This window comes from Vanrija albida (genome assembly GCF_041260175.1).
Source record: "Vanrija albida strain AlHP1 chromosome Unknown contig_4, whole genome shotgun sequence".
Classification (NCBI taxonomy): domain Eukaryota; kingdom Fungi; phylum Basidiomycota; class Tremellomycetes; order Trichosporonales; family Trichosporonaceae; genus Vanrija; species Vanrija albida.
This window is the reverse complement of record NW_027191423.1, coordinates 242,637-262,107: the sequence shown is the minus strand read 5'-3', so window position 1 is coordinate 262,107 and position 19,471 is coordinate 242,637. Positions and strand designations below refer to the sequence as shown.

The window sequence follows — 19,471 nt, the reverse complement described above, 5'->3', positions numbered from 1 at the left end:
GCTCCCTCGAGTTGTAGTTGCTCGTTACCAGAGTGCACGTCTGTACTGTCAACATCTTGACAACGTCTAGTCGTTGTTGAACCAAACAACCAACGGGTAAATCGTGCCTACCGCCCGTCGCCCATCCTTGATCCCCGCCAAGGATCTGCCTCCGCCACGCCCCGCAGTCACCACCACTGCCCCCGACCCACCCAACTCCCCTCAACTCACCTCCCGCTTCATCCCGCTCCCTTTTACCCACCCACCACATCGCCAAGCTGCTTTCTTCACCCCCCCGTATCCACTCGACTTCACCACCTATCATGGGTGAGGAATCTACAGACCCGCACCGCGTCCTCGCACGCAACGCTGCCTGTCACCAGTGCAGGAAGAGGAAGCTGGTGAGTACGGGCGACTTTTCCACCCCCATCGCGCCCCCGTCCCGCCCAAGCTACTAGCTAGCTGCATCAGCCGGGTACCCGCACACCACCGTTTCCGTCCAACACCACCCCATACTCCCCTATGCCCACCACCATCAAACGCCTAGTGGTGATGGCTACCCCTCCCCAACGCATGCATGCGCCAGTCCAATACCGAGAACGCCATTGCTGACCACTTGCCACCCGTGGCTCCACAGAAATGTGACGCGCTCCGTCCGACGTGCGGCAACTGCCAGAAGCCCCGCCAGCGCGGCCCCATCAAGTATGAGCCCCCCGAGCCCTGCACCTGGGACGAGGTCCGCGACCCCAGCGCCCGCACTCTCCGGAAACGTGAGAACAAGGCTGCCATGCAGCGCAGACAGCAGGAGGCTGGCGGCTCTGGTATCGTGACCTCGGGCCTGTCGGCGGGCCCACCCCTCACGTCGCCCACCTTGATGGAGAACGGCGTGGCCATCAAGCGAGCTCGCGTCGACAACGACGGCGGAGACTTGCCTTGTGAGTACAGTCCTGTTGGGGCAACCGGCTTGGCCGAACCCGCTGGGTAAAACATCAATGGGCCTCAAACTGATACCTCTTGCCCACACAGTCCACATCAACCCTGAGCAGCTTAGCATGCACAGCGGATCCACCAACAACGACGTCCAGCAGACCGGCGACGCGGCGCTTCCCGAGGCGTGGTTCTCGACGGCCCCCAACCTCGTCAACAAGTGGGTGTCGAGCGTTCCCACTCTCCTCGCCCAGCCTCCCCGGGACGCGCCCGCCCCCGAGACGACTGGCGCCCACGGCCACCAGCACCGCAACAGCGTCACGAGCGTCACCGGCCTCGAGCTCGTGTGGCCCGACTGGCCCGTCGACCTCCCCTCGCAGGACGTCGTTGAGCATGTCATGCACGTCTTCTGGGACCGTGTGCCCACTCTGCCCAAGATGTTCCACCGCGCGACCCTCTTCAGCAACCTGCAGCTGCCGCCCAGCCACCCGAAGTTCCCGGCGACATCACTTCTCCACGCCATCCTCGCCGTCACGGCCTCGTACCTCTCGCCCGATGCCATCGCCTCGCGTGCCTACTTCCCCGTCGGAGCCAGCTCAACCGACATCCACCACCCCAACTTTGACTTCACCCAGGGCACGTCTGGCCTGCACCCCGCCTTTTCGTTTAGCTCCAACACGAACGCTTCGGACGAGTCGCCGCTCAACCGCTTCCAGATGTGGCACCGTCGCAAGTCGTTTGAGGCTATGTGCCAGCACGTCAAGACCGGCCAGAAGGTGCTCCAGGGTATCCAAGGTGAGCAAACCATGCACAACCCCGAAGTATGGAACAAACTGACTCCGTTCCCAGCCTTCACCCTCGTCCTCTGGGTGGATGTCATGAATGCATGGTGGACAGACCTTTGGATGGAGTCTGGCCAGGCTGTACGCATCGCGGTTCCTATGAACCTGAATGTGTCCTCCAGTAAGTCTGAGGGTGAAACGGGGGGTTGGGACGGTGTGTAGGAATGCGTGCGCTAACATGCTTGCCACCCCAGACGTCCACTGCAACTCGTTGCTACGTAATCCCATGGACCTCGCGGGGCCAGCGCAGAGCGCGATCGAGCAGGCGGAGCGGGACCGCACCTGGTGGTAAGTCCAAGTGACGGGGACTTGTTCCTGGGAGGCACACCGGCAGAGGCACATCCAACTGACCCTCTACCCCAGGATGATTTACATGACTGAGCGTGTGTCCATCAGCGGCACTGCCTGGCCTTCAGCCATCGACGACGGCGAGATCACGGTCGAGCTGCCCATCATGCAGCACATCTTCGACTCTGGCGGTGATGGTATGGGCAGCTTGACGGGCGTCCAAAACCTCCAGTGAGTGAAACCCCCAAAACCTGGTTCCGACAAACAACGGGGAGCAATTCGGGAATGGTGCCTCACCTCCGGCCGCCGTCCTTGGCTCCTTCGGCCGCCTCCTCTCCCTTACCCCCCTCGTCCCATACTGACGTCAATCCTCAGCGCCCCTGACCTCTATTCAAATCACCTGCCGCAGCACATGGAGGTAAGCATCAGCTGAGCTGGGATGCGTCTTGGCTGAATAGCCCGCTAACGTTATGCGCAGAGCTTCTCCTTCCTGATCAAGGCCATCAAGCTATTCACGGAGACAAACACCTTCATCCGTCGCTATTCGCGTGGCGAGCACACCTACGCGAGGTACCTCGCGGACCCGGGCTTGCGCAAGTGCCTCTCCGACATCAACACGTTCAGGCTGAGCTACCCCGAGTCGATGCGCCGCCCTATCCGGCAACTCCCGGATGGTGGCGAGGTCATTGACGGCGAGCTCTTCACCTCGTTGACATTGACTCATTCCGCGGTCATCAACCTTGGCGAGCCTCTCATCACGTACCAGACCTGGTCAGATGATGCTGCCAAGATGACCCTGTCGGCGGTGCGCGCCATGCTGTCGCTCATCTACGACGTCAACGCCACGACGTACGACTGTGAGTATGGAACGGGAGCTCGGAGGATTGAGTTTGCCACTGACACGCGCAGTGACCCTGTTGCCGGCAAGCAACTCGTACCACTGGTGCCTCGCGGCCCGCTGCCTGTTGCGCTTTATCGCCGCTGCCCGTCTCTCCAACGACCCCGTCTCGGCGCAGGTCTTTGAGGCCGAGGTGCAGGTGTTCGTCTTTGCGCTCAAGACGTTCGGCGAGCGCCACCCCGTTGGTCTCCGCCACCTCAAGCTCCTTGACATCATCAAGGAGACGGCCATGCAGCAGATGACTGGCCTGGTCGCGAGCCTCTCGTGCACCAAGGACCAGGTGTTTGACAAGGAGTTCTCCAACGAGAAGCCTCGCAAGACCGCCACGGCCAGCTCGTACGCCTCGCCATCTTCATACACGTCTGGCTTGACGCCTACTGCGACGACGGCGACGACCAACACGGGCTTGGCGACTCCCCTGATGCCGTCCAATACGACGGTTCCAGGAACGTTCTCTTCCCCGGTCAACAACTCGGCCGTGCCTGCTCTTCCAACCGTCGGCGGGCCTGGCCCTGGAGGACCCGTGCCCGGACAACTCGGCCTCTCCGGAATGGGCGGCCTCTCGCCAACCAGCACCATGGCTCCGCAGGCCATGAACACGACGAGAACGGGACCCACCGCCGCAGCCATGCCGCCGTCCGCTCCTGCGCCGCCCGTTATCCCCACTGCGCAGCAAATCAACCAGACGGCCCTGAACTCTATGGCACACTTCGGTGTGGCTGCCGTAAGCGACGTCAACGTGCAGATGCCCTCGTGGATGAAGGGCTTTGACGCCTTTGACATCCACTCGTACGCCTTTGACGTCGAGGCGATGGCAAACTATGTCTCTCTCACGGACCCCAACGCCACGTTCAACGGGGCCGACTTTGTCTTCCCGACAGCGTAGTCAAGGCAACGAAGCGAAAAAGCAAAAACCCTCAACAAACAAACACTTGGACGTAACGGACGCAATGTATCAACGACCTGCTTGACGAGACCTCGACACGGCAGCAACCTGCGCCCTCCCCCGCCGCAGCGTTGTGTATTTTTACTGGCCTCTACCTGTAGCAGGAGAGGATATATTTTGGGTTGTATCGGTAGTTGCGGAGGAGGAGGAGGGGGTGTTATATTTTGAAGTAAGAAGGAACAAGAAGTCTATGCAGTACATTAGGACAATGAGTGCTGGGTTTTCGGGTGCTGGGTGGGCGAGTGCTGGGTTGTCGTGTGCATGCGATGCAGCAGGCGTTGGTGATGCTGCGATAAGGGTGACGACGGCGTGAAGAGGGCGTCGAAGAGGCGTCGTGATGGAGTAAACACTTGTCCAGGGGGGTTGTCGCAAGCTCTCTCGCTCCAACAAGTTGCATTTCTTCCTCACACCTCTAACTACCAACCTATTCTCCTATCTAAAATCCCAGATAAAAGCGCTACAAGCGTGCGCGTCGAGCCAGCGCCCGAGCGAGAGATAACGTAGCGCGATAACTGACAGTCGCTAGCCGGACGCGAGTGACTAGCCGCAACGACAGACTCACCACTCTCGAAGACGATTAAATACCAGGCTACCGAGCCGACCGAGGCCTAGCACTCATTCACTGTGTCGACCGAGCGCTGCCGGCGGTACTTGCTGGGATCGAGAGGTCGAGAGGTGGGCGGGGGGGGGGGGGGCCGGGCGCCGGCAAGGTGGTCGCGGCAGAGGCTTGTTCCTCGGCGCGCTGGCCCGGCCTTCATCGCGCATGTCTCGGGCTGCTGTCACTCCGATGGCAAGGCGAACGAGAGCTGCAGTGGTGGATCAGCGCTGGCGCCTCGGTGGATACTCACCTCGCCTCACTCACCTCACCTCACCTCACCTCACCTCGCCTCACCTCACGCACGTTCTCCCACCGGCGGCCGGGCGGTGTACACAACCCCGCGGTACACTCGAGCCGTCGGGGTCGCGAACTGTTGGATTCTGACCGATATCGCTACAGGCTAACGCGTCTCAGCGGGGGTCTCAGCGAGGCGTTGATGGTGGAAACTCTACTCGGGGTCCGAGTAGCGGTGCTCCACAGGTGGAGTGTCGTCGTCGTCGTCGTCGACGGCGACGTGCTCGCTCGTGTGTGGTCTACTTGGGTTGCGTTTGATCTGTAGGCGTTTGTATTTGTCCAAGTGGTTGCTGGAGCACCGGGCGGAGCTCTTCAGTCGCGAGTGGCCTGGTGTTCACTGCCGGTGGGTGCGTCCCGCGTCGCCACTCACCGGGCTGCTATCCTCTAGCAACGAGGCCGGCCTGCGAATGCATACGAAATACATCTACCCCGTGCCCCTACGCCGCTCTACGCCGCTCGCCGCTCTAGGTTGCTGCCGGTCTGCCGGTGGCAGTGTCCGGGGGTTGCATGAAGACGGCTCTCTACACCACAACGCTCGACTGCAACCTGCCGGAGATGTTCCACCACTTCTCAGCGAGTGCCCCTTCGTGTCCGCATAATTCGCCTCTACACGCTCTCGCCCAGCTCATGTTCACTGCAATATGCTGCGGCTCGCAGTGGTGCAGCCGATCTTCACTGGCCGCGCCGCGTCTCAGCCGTCACGGCGGCCGCCACACGGCGCTGCAACCTCTCCCGAGACTGTCGCAGCCTGCTCAAGCTCGAGGTGCCGCGATCCACACGCAGCATCCGAATGAATTTGGGCCTCTCGAGCACCGCAATAGCATTCGCCGAGAGATGTCAAAGCCAGATGATTGGAGGCAAGACCGCGCGCACCGTCCGACTGTTCCCTCACTTCATGGAGCGTCTTCGCCGGCCGATTCAGCCTGTGCGCCCGGTCCACCCGCGCCCGCCTGTGGTGCTGTCGCATGCACTCTGGTGCACTCTGGCCCTCTCAATTCCTCCACTGGGTGGCCTGTCGACCTGGGCACAGCCTCACACCGGCCTGACTCGACGACGAAGACGGGGGCCTGCCTGCCAAAAGTGCCACTCCTCCTCGAGCACGAATCCCATCCCCACGCTGCACACCCCTGCACACCCCTGCCACAACCCAACGGGCGTCCACGCGCCTCTGCGCGACGCTCCAGGCCTAGCTATTCCAAATGTCCTCTCTGAGCCCCGCGCCAGCTAGTCTCCACCCCTGCGGCAATGCGGCGTGTTAGGTACGCTGCGCCGGCGGCAGGCTCCCCTGCCACAGGGTCGATGGCGCCAACCTTGCTCGTGCGCTCGTCTTCGTCCCGAGTCTTCTCAGTCTGCCACAGGCCTCACCTCACCAGCTCGCTCGGCACAATTTCCCCCCTCCGGCGTCTGGTCCCTCGCGTCAAAATTCGAGGAACTGGCAACTGCCTCAACGGGCCCGTGAGTTGGACGACAAACCCCCGACCCACCCCCCGACCCCGCCGACCCATCCCCGAGCAACGAAGTCCCGACATCTATCCGTCTTGCGTCACCGCGTCTCGTACTCGTCGGCACCGCCCCCAGATCTGGTCGTCATCCGCCGCTCGGGGGCAAATGCAGACGATACGAGACGTGGAGCAGGGAGCACGACTCGTGACCTGCGTCAGCTTGAATCGGGCAGGCCCCCGAGTAAATAACCGCCGAGGGGCGTCGCGTTTCGGATCACGCCAGGTCCGTCGCGTTGCTGCAGCACGTAGCATGTAGCCTGCGCCGAGAGTGGCGGTAGATGGGGTCGTATTAGGCTCGCAGGTACAGCCCGTTCCGTACGGCAGGCGGGTGCGGATGGTCCCGCAGGCCGGGACCGGTTTGCTCGCTTCCAGCAGAGCGGTTGGAGTGCTGGAATGTGGCTGGAGGAGTACGACTGAGACATCTGATGGCTGGCTGTGGGGTGCGGGGGAGCCGGCGGCACATCCAACAACAACAACAGCAGCAGCAGCATCAACAACAGCAACTCTCCGGTGTCGACTGCGGCGGATGAAACACTCCGGCGACGGTGGACGCCGCCAAACGAGCTGAAACATTCTGATAGCGAGGTCAGTTGACGCGAGTCTGCGGCCGCGGCGACTTGTTCTGGTGCGCAGAGCCGCGGCTCGGAGTGGCACCGCGGCGCTGCCTCCGGCCGCCGAGGCCGCCGAGTGGCTGCGTTGATGGCAAGATGCATCCCGGACTTGGCGGGAGAGGTTCCAAGTCGAGTGTGCAAGAGAACGCGCTCTCAGCCTCCTTCCGACGGTACCTATCCGCAGGTGGTACCAACAGCCTCGGCAACAACTCCCACTTTCTTGGGGCAGCGTGAGTTGCCAAGCCGCGGTCGTGTATCATCGTGACGTGTTTGCTCTGCGGTTGAGCGCGTGGCGGCGATGGTCGCCTTGTGGAGGAGAGCTCGGGCTCGACCTGCTGACACCAGATCGCAGTGGCAAAGGTAGCAGTCGCGACCGCCCCCGCGCCTCCGCCCTTCACTGTACCGTGTCTAACGAGAGTACACTGACCCGAACACCGCTCGATAGGCGCCCTCTTACGGATGTTTCACTGAGGCTGACGTGTGGGTGACTACCTCGCTGCGCGAGCAACATCTCCTCGGCGCTGCACGCCAGCTGCCCGAGGTGTGGATGTCGGCGTCGGCGACACATCGGCACGCTGGGGCCGCCTGGAAATCAAGGCAGGACGCCGTATGGGTGGCACATCCTCACTCACTTGCACGACCAGCCGCGCACCCATGTCGGCCCGTGCTCGCCCATGGCGGCGAGGAGGCGCTCTGCGCGTGTCTCGACCTCTACGCGCCGGCGTCAGAACCGCCGTCAGTATCTCAGCTGGCGGTGTGGCCGCCTCGTCGTCCGCCGCCCGCCCCGCCGCCCGCCCCGCCGCCCGCCGCCTCCCATTCCCTCGGCCTTGGTCTCGCCATCTCCCGGCCATTACCCCACCCCGCATTACCTCTACAACTGCATGTGATGCTTTGAGCCCCCCGCCAACCCTACAGCTTGGCCGGGCGCCACGCTTTGACGTGCGTGCCGCCGGCGATGCGCTTGCCCGTGTCCCACTCGACGATCTGCGGCGTCAGTCGCTGGCCGGCCCGCCCGCCGCCACTTACATCTGCGCGCGTGTTGCACAGCGTCGGGGATATCCGCTCGACCTCGCACACGATCTTGATCTTCTTCCCGCTGCGGGGGTTAGTTCGTCCTCGCTCGGCGCGCGGCACTCTCGCTTGCGGCACCATCGCTCGCTTCGCTCGCGGCGCTCGCGGCCACTCACACCTGCCCGGGGTGGTAGTACACCATGTCGAGGTTGACCGACACGCCGGACAGCATAGGAATGCCCCAGAACGACTCGGTCGACACGACGGCGATCGCGGCCGAGGTCATGACGTCCACAATGGTCGCCGAGCAGCCGCCGTGCATATTCTGCAGGGGGTTGCACATGCCTCCCCGGTCAGCCTTTGCCTTGCCGCTGGCCCCTACCCTCGGTGATGACGCCCGAGAAGACGGCGCGGAAGCCCGCGGCGTCGCGCCCGCCCCTGGCGTTAACGGGAGGGACGTCGTCGCAGTACTCTGGCTTGATGGTGCCGGCGAGCTCCTGGCCCCAGGGCGGGGCGTCGACGAAGCGGACGGCGATGGCGGCCTCCTCTTCGGTGAAGGGGCGCATGCCGGGCGGTGGGGGGCCGGGGGCGAGGAGGGCTGACATTGCGGAGGTGTGGGGGTGCTGGGGAGTGAGGTGTGCGCGATGACAAGAGGGATATGGCGAGTGAGATGGAGCTCGTTGTTGTCGCTCGCGCCGGCAACGCGGCAACTTGTCGGCTCGGCAAGCGCGTCGCGAGTTGCCAGCCACGTGGCGGGGCTGACGTGATGCCGCTCTCGTCAGCCCTCCGTGCTCGTCCACGGTCGACGACGCGGCGACGACAGCAACTCGCACACCGAGCAGCGCAACTCGACGCGTGCATAGCGTCGCCCGGCGCAGAGGTACACGGGTGGGCGGATCGCGGTGACCCCGGCACGCACGGCCTGGCGCGAGGGGGGCAAGTTGCCGAGTCAGGTGCCAGGTGCCAGGCGCCAGACGCCGGCCCCACCCAGATCGGTGGGCCCGACGCGACCGCGACGACTCCCACGTCTGCCTAGCCTGGGCAAGAGGCCTCGCCAAGGCCTCGGGCGGGCTGATAGCAGCAGCGTCGTGGGAGCCGATCTCTTGCTCGCTGGTCCAGCTCGGCCATGCATGATCGAGGGTGGTGCAGGTGTTATCTGATCTTATCGCATCGCTTCCAGGGCGAGCTGGGCGGGGGAGCCATTGTGGCGAAAGGGGGCCGAATCCGACATCAACCAGCCCTCTCTCCGCCTCTCTCGCCGCTCCCCACCTCGCCCTATCGATTGCACCAAGGTCTGGCTAATGAAGGAAAGCATGCATGATCAGATTATAAGATGTGGTCACAGGAGTGATAATCGTGCTGTCCTAAGGCGGGCCACTATCAAGCGGATCATCAGATCACTCGGGCGCAGCGTCCCGCCGGTCGCCCTCGGACTGGCGGCGGCTGGCTCATGCCTCCTCCTCGTCGTGGATCTTCTTGGGCTCGGGGGCCTCGTAGTTGATGTAGACGTGGTCGCGCTTGGACGTGCACGCGTACTTGTCCTGGAGCATGAAAAAGAAGCCGGCGGTGGCGAGGGCGAACATGGCCCACGAGAGGCCGTTGGTCGCCGTCACCTTGGCGCAGTCGTCAACGAAGGGGCGGTACTGGGGCGGGAAGCGGTCGACGGGGTTGCCGCACTGGAGGCCGTGGCCGAAGGGCGTGGCCGTGAGGATACCTGCGACGGTGCCGAAGAGGACGCCGCACGCAAAGAAGGTGAAGGTGAGGAGGAGGTGGCCGAGGGCCCAGTGGAAGATGGAGACGAGCAGCGTGAAGATGGTCGCGAAGAGGCCGAGGCCGAGCGCGTGGTAGTACATGCCGTTGGGGTAGTTTGTCCACGTGTTGCCGTGCTTGTGGATGTTCCACGAGATGAGGCCGAGGAGGGTCACGTCGATGATGGCGTAGAAGACGTAGTAGGCGAAGATGAAGCGCTGGCGCTGCGTCCAGAAGATGGCCTGGATCTGGGAGGTGGGGACGGCGCCTGGACGAGGTCAGCGCTGTGCGAGCGGAGCGAGCAGCAGGAGCCGGCAGCAGCAGCCGAGCGGCCAGGCCTCAAAAGCCCAGCGCCAGGCCACTCGCCACAGCCACAGCCACAGCCACAGCCACCTCGGTGCGGGCACTCACCCTCCTCCTTCACGTTGTTGCGAGCGACCATGGTGAGTGTGTGATGGATGCGGTGGTGGAGCGACTGGAGCGACGTGCTATGTTGGTCGCCAGGCAGGCTTTATACGTAGCCTCTAGCCGTCGTCGGGTGCGGCAGACTTTTTCTTCTTACAGCTGGGCTGCATGCCAGGCTGCTGCAAGGCCAAACCCGCTCAGTCAGCCTGCGTCATCAGTCAGCAGGTGGTGCCGGTGCTGCCGATGCTGGGTGCGCAGTGCCGCGGCCGACGCGGCGGGGTGGGAGGGGGGAGGGGGGGGGGGAGGGGAGGGATGGGCGACCGGGCGATGGTGGACGGGGGACGCGAGGGGGAGGGTCGACGGGCGGACGGATGCCGTGAGCGCCCCGTCTGCCGTCTGCCGGCCGCCTGCAGCCTGCTCAAGCCAACTGAATAGAATAGAATACCGAGGGCGGGGCGACGTCGCCGAGGGTGCTGACTCGTGTTGGTCTGATAACGCTCGCTCGCCCGCTGGCTTAGTCGCGCGGTCGGTCTTGCCTTGCTTGCCAGAGGCGACGTGGGTTAACGTCATCATTCCGCCGCGAAAGCCTGCTGCCTGCGGCTTGGTGTCAGGCCGCAGCGCTGCACACAGAGGGGCTGGCAGGCAACGGCGCGCGCCGTTTCAGAGAGGCATGTAACTCGGCTTGCATGCATCGAGGCCGTGACAAGAGTCAGTCCGGACACGCTGCCAGATGGCAGCGCAGACCGCAAACCATTTGCCACCAAAGTTTTCAGCTTGTCGTTGTTGTTGTTGTCCGACCGGCCGGCGACTCGAGCCTGAAAGCACCATGTGCCCTGCTCCATCCCTGCATGGGGTACACCCTAGCAATACACTCACCGGCCTGCCCCCAGCCACACCCACGGCCGCGCGAATAATCGCTGGCGCGCTGCGAGTGGCCAGCGGGGGTGGTGACTACGCAGGCCGGCGTCAGTGGCGGAGAGGGGGAGGCCCGAGGTCGGAGGACCCGATGACGTCGGCCGGTCGAATCCCTCGCGCCTGTCGCTCGATAAAGCAGCTCGACGGCTCGTCTTCGCACTCCTGCCCCCAATCAGCTCGACACGTGCTTGCTCGCTCCCTCTGTACACGCCGCTGGCCCGGCCCGCCGGCACCGCGTGTACCTGCGCCGCTCCCCCGCTCCCAGTTGTCTGGTCTAGAGCAGCTGTACGACGGCGCTGGCGGTACGCGGCGCAGCACTCGCCCCCCCAAACCAGACCGAGGGCCGCCCGACCCACCCCCCTCCCCCTCGCCCCTCGCCACCTGCACGTACTAATCTAGTATGCATGATGATGGCACGCCGGGGCGCAGTGATGGGTGTGATTATGACTAATGCAGGGTGATGGTTGCGGTTGCGGCGGCGCAGAGCCGCGAATACAAGTGGGTGAGTAGGTGGGGTAGTGTTGGTGGTAAAGCACGATTACAACATTGTACACGCCGCGCGCGCGCGTGCTCACGGCGTCAGCGCCGGAGGCGTGGCGGCCACTGATGGGATGAGGGGGGTCGACGCCGCCCGCGACCCGTGGCGGAACTCGTAGACTTGGGCGAGGATCTCTCCCAGGCGAGGGATGTCGACAGGCTTTGTGAGCACGTCAAAGAAGCCCGCGTCGATGCAACGCGATTGGGTGGCCTGTCGCATGTGTGAGCAATGCCGCGCGGCTCCACGGATTTATTTACCCACCTTGTCAACATTCGCAGACAACGACACAATACACGGCTCGCCCGCGAGCGGGCTCGACTGGATTCGTTGCAGCGCACCAAACCCATCGAGCACGGGCATTTGCAGATCCAGCAGGATCAGGTCGTAGCGCTTCCGCTCGGCTGCCTCGACAGCCTGCAGGCCATCGGCAGCAGAGTCGACCTGGTTGTAGCCCCACAGCTCGAGGATGCGGCAGCACACGGCGATGTTGGTCGCCGAGTCGTCGACGACCAACACCTCGAGCGGCTTTTCCTTGCCCAGGTTCTTGTTGAACTTCTTGCGTGTCAACCGGGTCGCCTTTGCACGACCGTCGGCTGGCACTGGCAGGAGCGTCTCGTAGATCGAGTTGAACTTGAGCGGGCGCGCGAGGATGTGGTCGCGCTGAAGGTTAACAGTGACCTTGGGCATGGTGCTCACGGGAATCTGCAGCTTGTCCATGTCGGACGATATTTGAGTCGCACGGGAAACGTAGAAGAACTGCAGAGGTCAGCTCCAAAGGTCGCGACCATGCCGTCATGATCGGCGAGGCGTGCGTACCTGGGCATTTGGCTGGAGTTTTCGCATCTGGGCCAGAATGTCGCGATCGAGCACAGTCGTGTCCAGTATCATGATGTTGTAGAACTGGCCCGAGTTAAGTCCATCGGCCGTGCCTTCCTGGAGCGCGAGCTGAGGATCCTTGGTAAAGCGCGTCGGGTTGCAGTTGAACTCTTTCAAGTCCTCCTCGAGCAACACGCCCCACACCATGTCTCTGGCCGAAAGGATCCAGCAGGGTTGTTCCTCGGGGAAGCGCCTCAGTGGCATGGGCTTCCATGCGGGGTCCCTCATGGCGATGAAGGTGAACGTAAAGGTCGAGCCCTTACCAAACTCGGATTCGACGATGCAATCGCCACCGAGCAGCCTGGCAAGGTCGCGCGAGATGACGAGGCCCAAGCCGCTGCCTCCGTACGATCGCGTGATCGACTCGTCCACCTGCGAGAAGCTCTTGAACAGCTTGTGGAGCTTGGACGGCGGGATGCCGACGCCCTGTGGAGTCAGCCTCGTGCCCTGCGCCAACACTCACAGTATCCGTAATCGTCAGCTTGATCTTGATGCGCGCCTTATCCAGCGGTGCCCAGGACCGCTCGACAGTGACACGTGCAGTCTTCTTGTTCTTGCCGCCAGGCGGGGTGAACTTGACAGCGTTGGACAGGAGGTTGAGGAGCACCTGCTTGACTCGGAACGGGTCGCCGATGAGGCCCGGCGGGTCGTTCTTGAACATGCTCAGCGGGGTCAGCTCGACCGTCTTGGACTGGGCGACAGGCGCGATCGTGTCTAGCGCCGACTCGACAACATCGCGCACGTTGAACGGGATATGCTCGAGGAGAACCGAGTTGGATTCCAGCTTTGAGTGGTCGAGAATGTTGCTGATCAGAGACAGCAGGTCCTGACCACTGGCGAGGATCGTCTGGAGATGCTCGCGCTGCACAGAGGTCAAGCCGGGGCTAGCCTCGAGCACAGACGTCAAGCCCATGATGGCCGCGAGCGGACTTCGGAGCTCGTGGCTGCACTGTGACAAGAAGTGGGTCTTGGCTTGCAGAGCAGCCGTGAGCTCTCTGGTACGCTGCGTCACCTCGGCCTTTAGGCGGCGCGCAAACGCGTGGTGCAGATGGATGATGTACGCAAAGGTCGCGAGCGTGCTCACGACCTCGCGTGCCTGCTCAGACTGGAGCGCGGCGCTTGCCGACGTCATGGACAGCAGGAGGATGACTCCAGACTGCACACCCTGGTTGATGATGGGCAAGCATAACAGCGCGCGGGGCTGACGTTCATTGTAGAACGGATCGCTTCGAAGACGTGACACCTTGGCAGGTTTGGTGATGGGCTGTGGTGTCAGTTTAGCCTAGAAGCGCTACTCACAATCCCAGTACGCGCGACGTGCAGCATGATGGAAGCGGGGCATACGGCCTGCGAGGCATCGTCGCTGACATCGAGGTCGTACGCCACGATTCTCTGGAATGGCCCCGCAGCCTTGAGGCGGAGGATGGACCTGTCCTCCTCGTCACAGAGACCAATCGCAGCGTAGTCGCAGCGGGCGAACTGACACAGAATCCTGAGTAGCGTGCCGAGCAGCACAAGACTGTCCTTCTCCTGTGCGAGTGCGAGCGAGGAGCGCATGAGACTGGAGTCAGCGGTGCTACGAACAGAGTACTCACGTCAACGTGTCGAGGTTGTCATTGGGCATCACGGCCTCCGACGCCCTCGTATCCTCCGTTGGCTTGGAAGACTGGTGCGCTTCGCTCACGCCAGAGAGCGAGGGGCGGTGGAGCGGGGGCATGATGTTGTCGGTTGAGAACGCCTCGGCTGGGCCGCGGCGAGGGAGCGCCATGTCGGGTGTGTTGTTGGGCCACCTGTCCTGCAACATCTGGCACAGACCCCAGGCCTCGTGCTTGTAGAAGCCTTCAAAGGACGCGCGAATGAATCCCTCGGCAAGCTTGGACGATCCGAAACGACCGACGGCCTCGTCGGCTACCCAAAAGTTGAGCCAGCCAGCCAGCACGTTGTTGTTGCGCCCCTCCAAGCCTTGGATGACGCCCTCAAGCTCGTCGAGTATAGTGTACAGCCGCTCGGCCTTGAGCAGCGGCACGGCTCGGAGGAACGAGATGCGATCCTGCACGTCCTCGGAGTACTTGGCGTAGCGGCCGAGGAACTCGGTCACCTTGCCGAGCCAGCGGTTGGGGAGGTCGAGTCGTATCTCGGCGACAGCAAGCAGGAAGAGGCCTTCTTGACCAAAGATCAGGCCCTCCATCGACTCGACTGTCTGTTCCAGAAACTTGAAACTGGATCGGATCTCAGCCTCAGGCGCGTTGAACATGAGCTTGAGGCGTAGCGTAAACGCATGGAAGACGCCTTGGTGCAGCGCCAGACCGCTGATGGCTTCGAGCTCGCTGAAACCAAAGAAGGAGCCTTCGAGATCCCATGGCTGGCCAAACTTGTTTATCCGAGATAGGCACTCGCCGTACTGCAACGGGATGTTGACCAGGCCGCGGTGCGACAAGGTCGAGTAGGCCTTGACGAGCTCGTACCGGCGAGACACAATGTCCCAGGCCACTGGGGTGACATCAAACAGCCTTGCAGCGAGGTCCAGCGCTCCGACGTAGCAGGCAATCTCGTAATCGCCGAGGGTGAATGACGATTCGAAGGCCTGCTCCATGGCTTCGCCGACCTGCGCAAGGGGCATGAATCGATGTGACTGGGACGCGTTTGCGATCAAGGCGGCACTCGTAAGGAATCTGTTGGGGCGCAGACGAGCGACGCGTTTGCTGAGGAGCATGAGCGCGTACTGGACCGGGGCGTCGTGGTTGGTGATCGAGTGTACGGATAGTATGTAGCCCGAGCCCTCGTGGATCTTGCCATGTGCCTTGATGACCGACAGGCCGAGGATGAACAGGTTGTGTCTCCGCTCGGGCAAGGTGATGTAGATTGTGGGGCCAGCGTAAGCGATCAACGACATGATCAGAGTGAGCTCAGTCTCCTCGCCATTATTGTCGTCGACGAGCTCGTCGCTCAGCTGTTCGACGTCGGCGGCCGTCAGCGGCCTCCACAGCTTGACAGCGGTGGGGTTCTCCGGGTTGTATCCAAACTCGTCGAGGGTTTCCAAGAGGCGCTCGACGGCAACATGGTGCTTGTTCGCGGCGATAAGCTGCCTCACGAGTAGCGTCGCAATGGATATCTTCTCCATGGACGACTTGCAGTAGGGCTTGATTTGCTCCAGCTGGAGGTTAGCCGTGGTCGGGGCTCTAATCACTCACCAGGTCAAACGCAACAGCGTGCTCATGAAAGACGCTGGCAATCTCGGTCGCGAGGCGAACGTAGCGGAAGTACATTGTGCGGTGTGACGTGATCCAGCCGTCGATACCACCAGTCTCTTCAACGATACCTTGGTTGTTAGCAGGTCCACAGTGCATGGGGCTCACGTGTGGCATGGTCGACGTAGTGTTTTGCCGAGGTGAAGCTCGCTGAAGAGGCCGCTCGCTGCGTGGCGTCGAGGAGCAATCGCAGAATGACGTCCGTTTCGGCGACAGCGGTGCCCAGTTCCCTTGCCGTCAAGGCATGCTCGACCGCGTCGAAGACGTAGTCTCCAAGCAGGTCGGGTAGAGATAGGAATTTGAACAGGCGCTGATGCATTGAACCAGCCTCGCCGGCGGGGATTAGACGGTACGCGGCCATCTGCATAGGTTAGCCTCACTGAAGTAGGCAGTCAACCCACCTTCTGCCTGTCGTGCGTGAACCGCACCGTGCCGTTGCGCACCGTGAGGGCGCCTGCGGCAACGGCGACCTGGGCAATGTTGTCGGTCTCCGTTGCCGTCTTGTCCAGAGCCATGGCGAGGAGGCGGAGGGGGAAGCCAGCCGAAGGGAGACGAGAGAGCAGCTGTTTATTAGCAGTTGGGCCCAAACGTGCCACTCACAATGAGGAGCTGCTGCACTTCGGACGGCAATCTTCGCATCACACCCTCGAGGTATGCGTCAAAGCCAGAGTCGGAGAGGTGCGACTGGAGAGAGACGAGGTCAAAGCGCCACTGCAGGCTGTCGTAGTCGAACGCCACCACGCCCTCCTTTACCAGTGTCGTCATGAGGGTGCGGAGGAAAAGGGGGCTGCCACCCGTCTCGCCATAAAGGAAGCTGACAATGGTCTCGGTCGAGGTCGAGACACGTCCGTTGAGGCACGTGCTGATGAACTGGGCGACGCCGTCCTCGGTGAGACGCCTGACCTCGATCGAGGTTGAGCTGATGGAGAGGAGCGCGGAAGGAGGAGGGGGTTCGTTTGCGCGCATGAGAGAGATGGCGAGGACGTGGTTGAGGGGGTGGGAGCCATCGATAATGTGTCTCCAACTGGATGGTCAGAGCCAGCCAGCGGCACTACGACTCACATTTCCACCTCGTCTGCAGCGAGCCACTGCGAGTCGTCGATGACGAGGATGAGTGGACGCTCCTTTGTCGCAAAGAGCTGGAGGAGTCTCCTCGACCATGATCGAAACGCGACGAGGAAGTTTTCCCACTGGGTGTCAGCGCTGTCTAACCCACATGCACTCACGTCTATACTTCTTGCTCTGGGCTGGGTATCATCGCCAATCAGCCTGCGTGCGTCCTGCGACAAGAGCCCGGCGAAGAACATCCACTGAGACCCGAGCGCGGCCTTCATCTTGCGCAGCCACTCCTTTGCGTCCTCACGCGGGTCGGTGAGGACGCGGTCCAGGAGCGACTGGAAGATCTGGACAAAGCTGGTGAGGGGTTTCTTAACGTGCTCGTCTGGGCGCGCGCGGCCGACCAGGCACCGGCGGCCGCGGTTCGACTCCTCGAGCACACCCGCCCAGTCCTCGACGAGGCGCGACTTGCCGGTTCCGCTCTGTCCCCAGACACACACGATGCTGCTCTGCGACGAGTCCTGGCAGAGGATGTCGAACGCGGCGTCGAGGGCGTCGCGCTGCGGCTGGCGCTCGATGGTTGTACGGGGCAGGCTGAAGCGCGACATGCGGTCTACCTCGCCGACAGTGAACTTTGACAGGTCGCCGTCGGCGCGCACAATCTGCGATAGCTTGCGCAAGTCGTACGCTAGTGCGTCGAGACGATGATACCTATCCTCTGGGTCCTTTGAGAGCGCGCGCATGATGATGTCGGACAGCTGCTTTGGGGGCATGTCGAGCGAGCTGTCCCCGCCGCCGCTCAGGCCAACGATACGCTCGAGATACTCTGCGGGCGATGTGACCTCGTTGGTGACGTGCCTGTGGACATCGGCGAGCAGATCGACCTCGTGCAGGTCTGGCGTCTCTGGGCCACCGTCGATTGTAGATCCCGTCAGCAGCTCGTACGCAAGCACGCCCCAGCCGTAAATGTCGTTGCTGTGGGACACGCGTCTGGAGATGGCGGCCTCGGGGGCGAGATAGCGCAGATGCCGGAAGACAAACTCCTCGGTGAGGTTGGACGAGGTATGGTCGAGCGGCTCGCGCGTGAACAGGGTGGACGCTGCGAGCGCCGGCGAGAGATAGTGGGGTAGGGAGAAGCCTGGCATTGCTGTGACGTGCCAGAAGCGGTCGACGACGACGCGGCCGTTGATGACGGCAAAGCACTTTGGATGACACCAGTTGAGGGAGATGTGCCGGTCGTGCAGCGCCTGAAGGCACGCCACGCACTGGAAGAGGAGGTCGCAGGCGTCGGCCCAGCAGATGGGCCCGAATCTGGAAGACCCGAACGCTGTTCCGTTTGTCAGCGGCCCACCATAGCCCGAAGGATGGTCGCCGACGATGATCTGGGACATGGGGTTGGTCGTCACGACGGCGCGTGGCGTGTCGGCGTCGGGCGCGGTCGAGCCGCTGAGCGGCTCGTCGTCACACGGCTGGGGCCACGACCGGCCGACGACCTCGGCCCATGCGCCGGACAGCGACTCGAGTGTGTACAGCTCCTCGGTCTGGAGGACCAGCCACAGGCCTAGGTCGTCCTCCCACCAGGCTACGAACCGCAGGTCGGCCTGGAATCTGCGGTACGTTGTCGTTGTCGCATCGCTCAGGCCTGGCGAAGATATTGGTGGGTCAGAGTCGTCGGCGGTGGAGCCGACGCTCATTGTTGCCCATTGGCGCGCTCCGATCTCATGCACCGTGTCGAGGGCTTTCACCTGGCATGTTCGACGAAAGTAGGCCGCGGCTGTGGGGGTCAGCGGGGGCAGCAAAGGATGGGCAGCCGCAGGCAGCTTACAAGCAGAGTCTCCGTGAGGGCAAAAGCTGGGGGCACGTCAGCCGAGAGCGAGCACTGCGACTCACTGGAACCGCACGCGGCCGCCGTTCTGGACTGATGCTCTCCTCAGCGCCGGCTTCTTGCTGCTACTTGGGCCGATGCTGCTGCTGTCGTCGATCGACGATATCGAGCTGGAGTGGGCCGGCACCATCTCGGCCGACGAGGGCGGGTACGGGCTGCCTGCCGTGGCGACTGCCGAGCCGATCGACGAGTGCTTGTCTGCACTGGCACTGGCGGCGGCGGCGTGCTTGTCATCCTTGTCATCGATGAGGGGGTAGGCCGGGGTGGGAACGAGACGCGCCGAACCCGAGAGCCAGGCCGCCGTGGGGTGGTCGCCCAGCCCCGTGTCGGGGTCCAGCTCGACGTTGTACAGGCCGTGGGCCTTGTAGTCGTCTGCTGTGGGCAGCATGGGGGGCGGGGCGGGGGGGTGCTGCAGATGCTGCAGGTGCAGACGGGTGCGTGATCTTGATGATTGTTGGTGGCGAGTGGGGGGATGCGAGCGGGGTCAAGCGAGGCGAGATGCGCGGGGAGAGTGCTTGCTTGCTTGCTGATTGCACGCGGAGGAGGCGGAGGCGGCGGCGGCGGAGGCGGCAAGCGAGTCGTCGGAGCTGCCGAGGCTGGGAGGGGGGAGGGGAGGGGAGGGAAGGGGGAGGCGCCGAGGGGGGCTTGAAAATGACGTCGTACTCGTCGGACAGGTCACAAACTCTGCGTGGCCATGCTCAAGGCGGCAGCGGGTGTGTCGACAATGACAAGAGGACGACGACGACGAGAGGGGGGATGCAATGGAGAGAGAGAGAGAGGGGTGGATGGGGTGTGGCGGGTGCGTGTTTCGTTGTGGAGTGGAGCGCGGCAGACGACGACGAGCAGCAAACAAAGTGGCATCCTTGTCGATCTTTGTCTCGTCTTTCGTCTCAAACTCTGTTT

General features: G+C 62.9%; 4 protein-coding genes across 4 annotated transcripts; 1 reads left to right on the top strand and 3 right to left on the bottom strand.

Annotated features, from left to right (window-relative positions):
• Positions 1-302: 302 nt before the first annotated feature.
• On the top strand, positions 303-3,820 carry Q8F55_004818 (uncharacterized protein; the record flags this gene model as incomplete). The annotated part of the gene is made up of 9 exons (XM_069353323.1): positions 303-380; positions 617-914; positions 1,006-1,701; positions 1,756-1,869; positions 1,943-2,036; positions 2,112-2,267; positions 2,412-2,454; positions 2,515-2,893; positions 2,946-3,820. The coding sequence occupies 9 exons, from the start codon at positions 303-305 to the stop codon at positions 3,818-3,820; spliced, it is 2,733 nt and encodes a 910-aa protein (XP_069207965.1).
• Positions 3,821-7,794: 3,974 nt separating this feature from the next.
• Positions 7,795-8,501, bottom strand: Q8F55_004817 (uncharacterized protein; the record flags this gene model as incomplete). Its single annotated transcript, XM_069353322.1, has 4 exons — positions 7,795-7,869; positions 7,912-7,981; positions 8,073-8,241; positions 8,279-8,501. 4 exons carry the CDS (start codon positions 8,499-8,501, stop codon positions 7,795-7,797), a joined length of 537 nt encoding a protein of 178 aa, XP_069207964.1.
• An 843-nt stretch (positions 8,502-9,344) lies between these two features.
• Q8F55_004816 (uncharacterized protein) lies at positions 9,345-10,087 on the bottom strand (the record flags this gene model as incomplete). The annotated part of the gene is made up of 2 exons (XM_069353321.1): positions 9,345-9,913; positions 10,057-10,087. 2 exons carry the CDS (start codon positions 10,085-10,087, stop codon positions 9,345-9,347), a joined length of 600 nt encoding a protein of 199 aa, XP_069207963.1.
• Positions 10,088-11,536: 1,449 nt separating this feature from the next.
• On the bottom strand, positions 11,537-18,956 carry Q8F55_004815 (uncharacterized protein; the record flags this gene model as incomplete). The annotated part of the gene is made up of 14 exons (XM_069353320.1): positions 11,537-11,713; positions 11,765-12,259; positions 12,320-12,805; positions 12,843-13,643; positions 13,679-13,940; positions 13,975-15,533; positions 15,571-15,698; positions 15,736-15,988; positions 16,029-16,190; positions 16,228-16,651; positions 16,690-16,817; positions 16,854-18,457; positions 18,509-18,534; positions 18,574-18,956. The coding sequence occupies 14 exons, from the start codon at positions 18,954-18,956 to the stop codon at positions 11,537-11,539; spliced, it is 6,888 nt and encodes a 2,295-aa protein (XP_069207962.1).
• Positions 18,957-19,471: the final 515 nt, after the last annotated feature.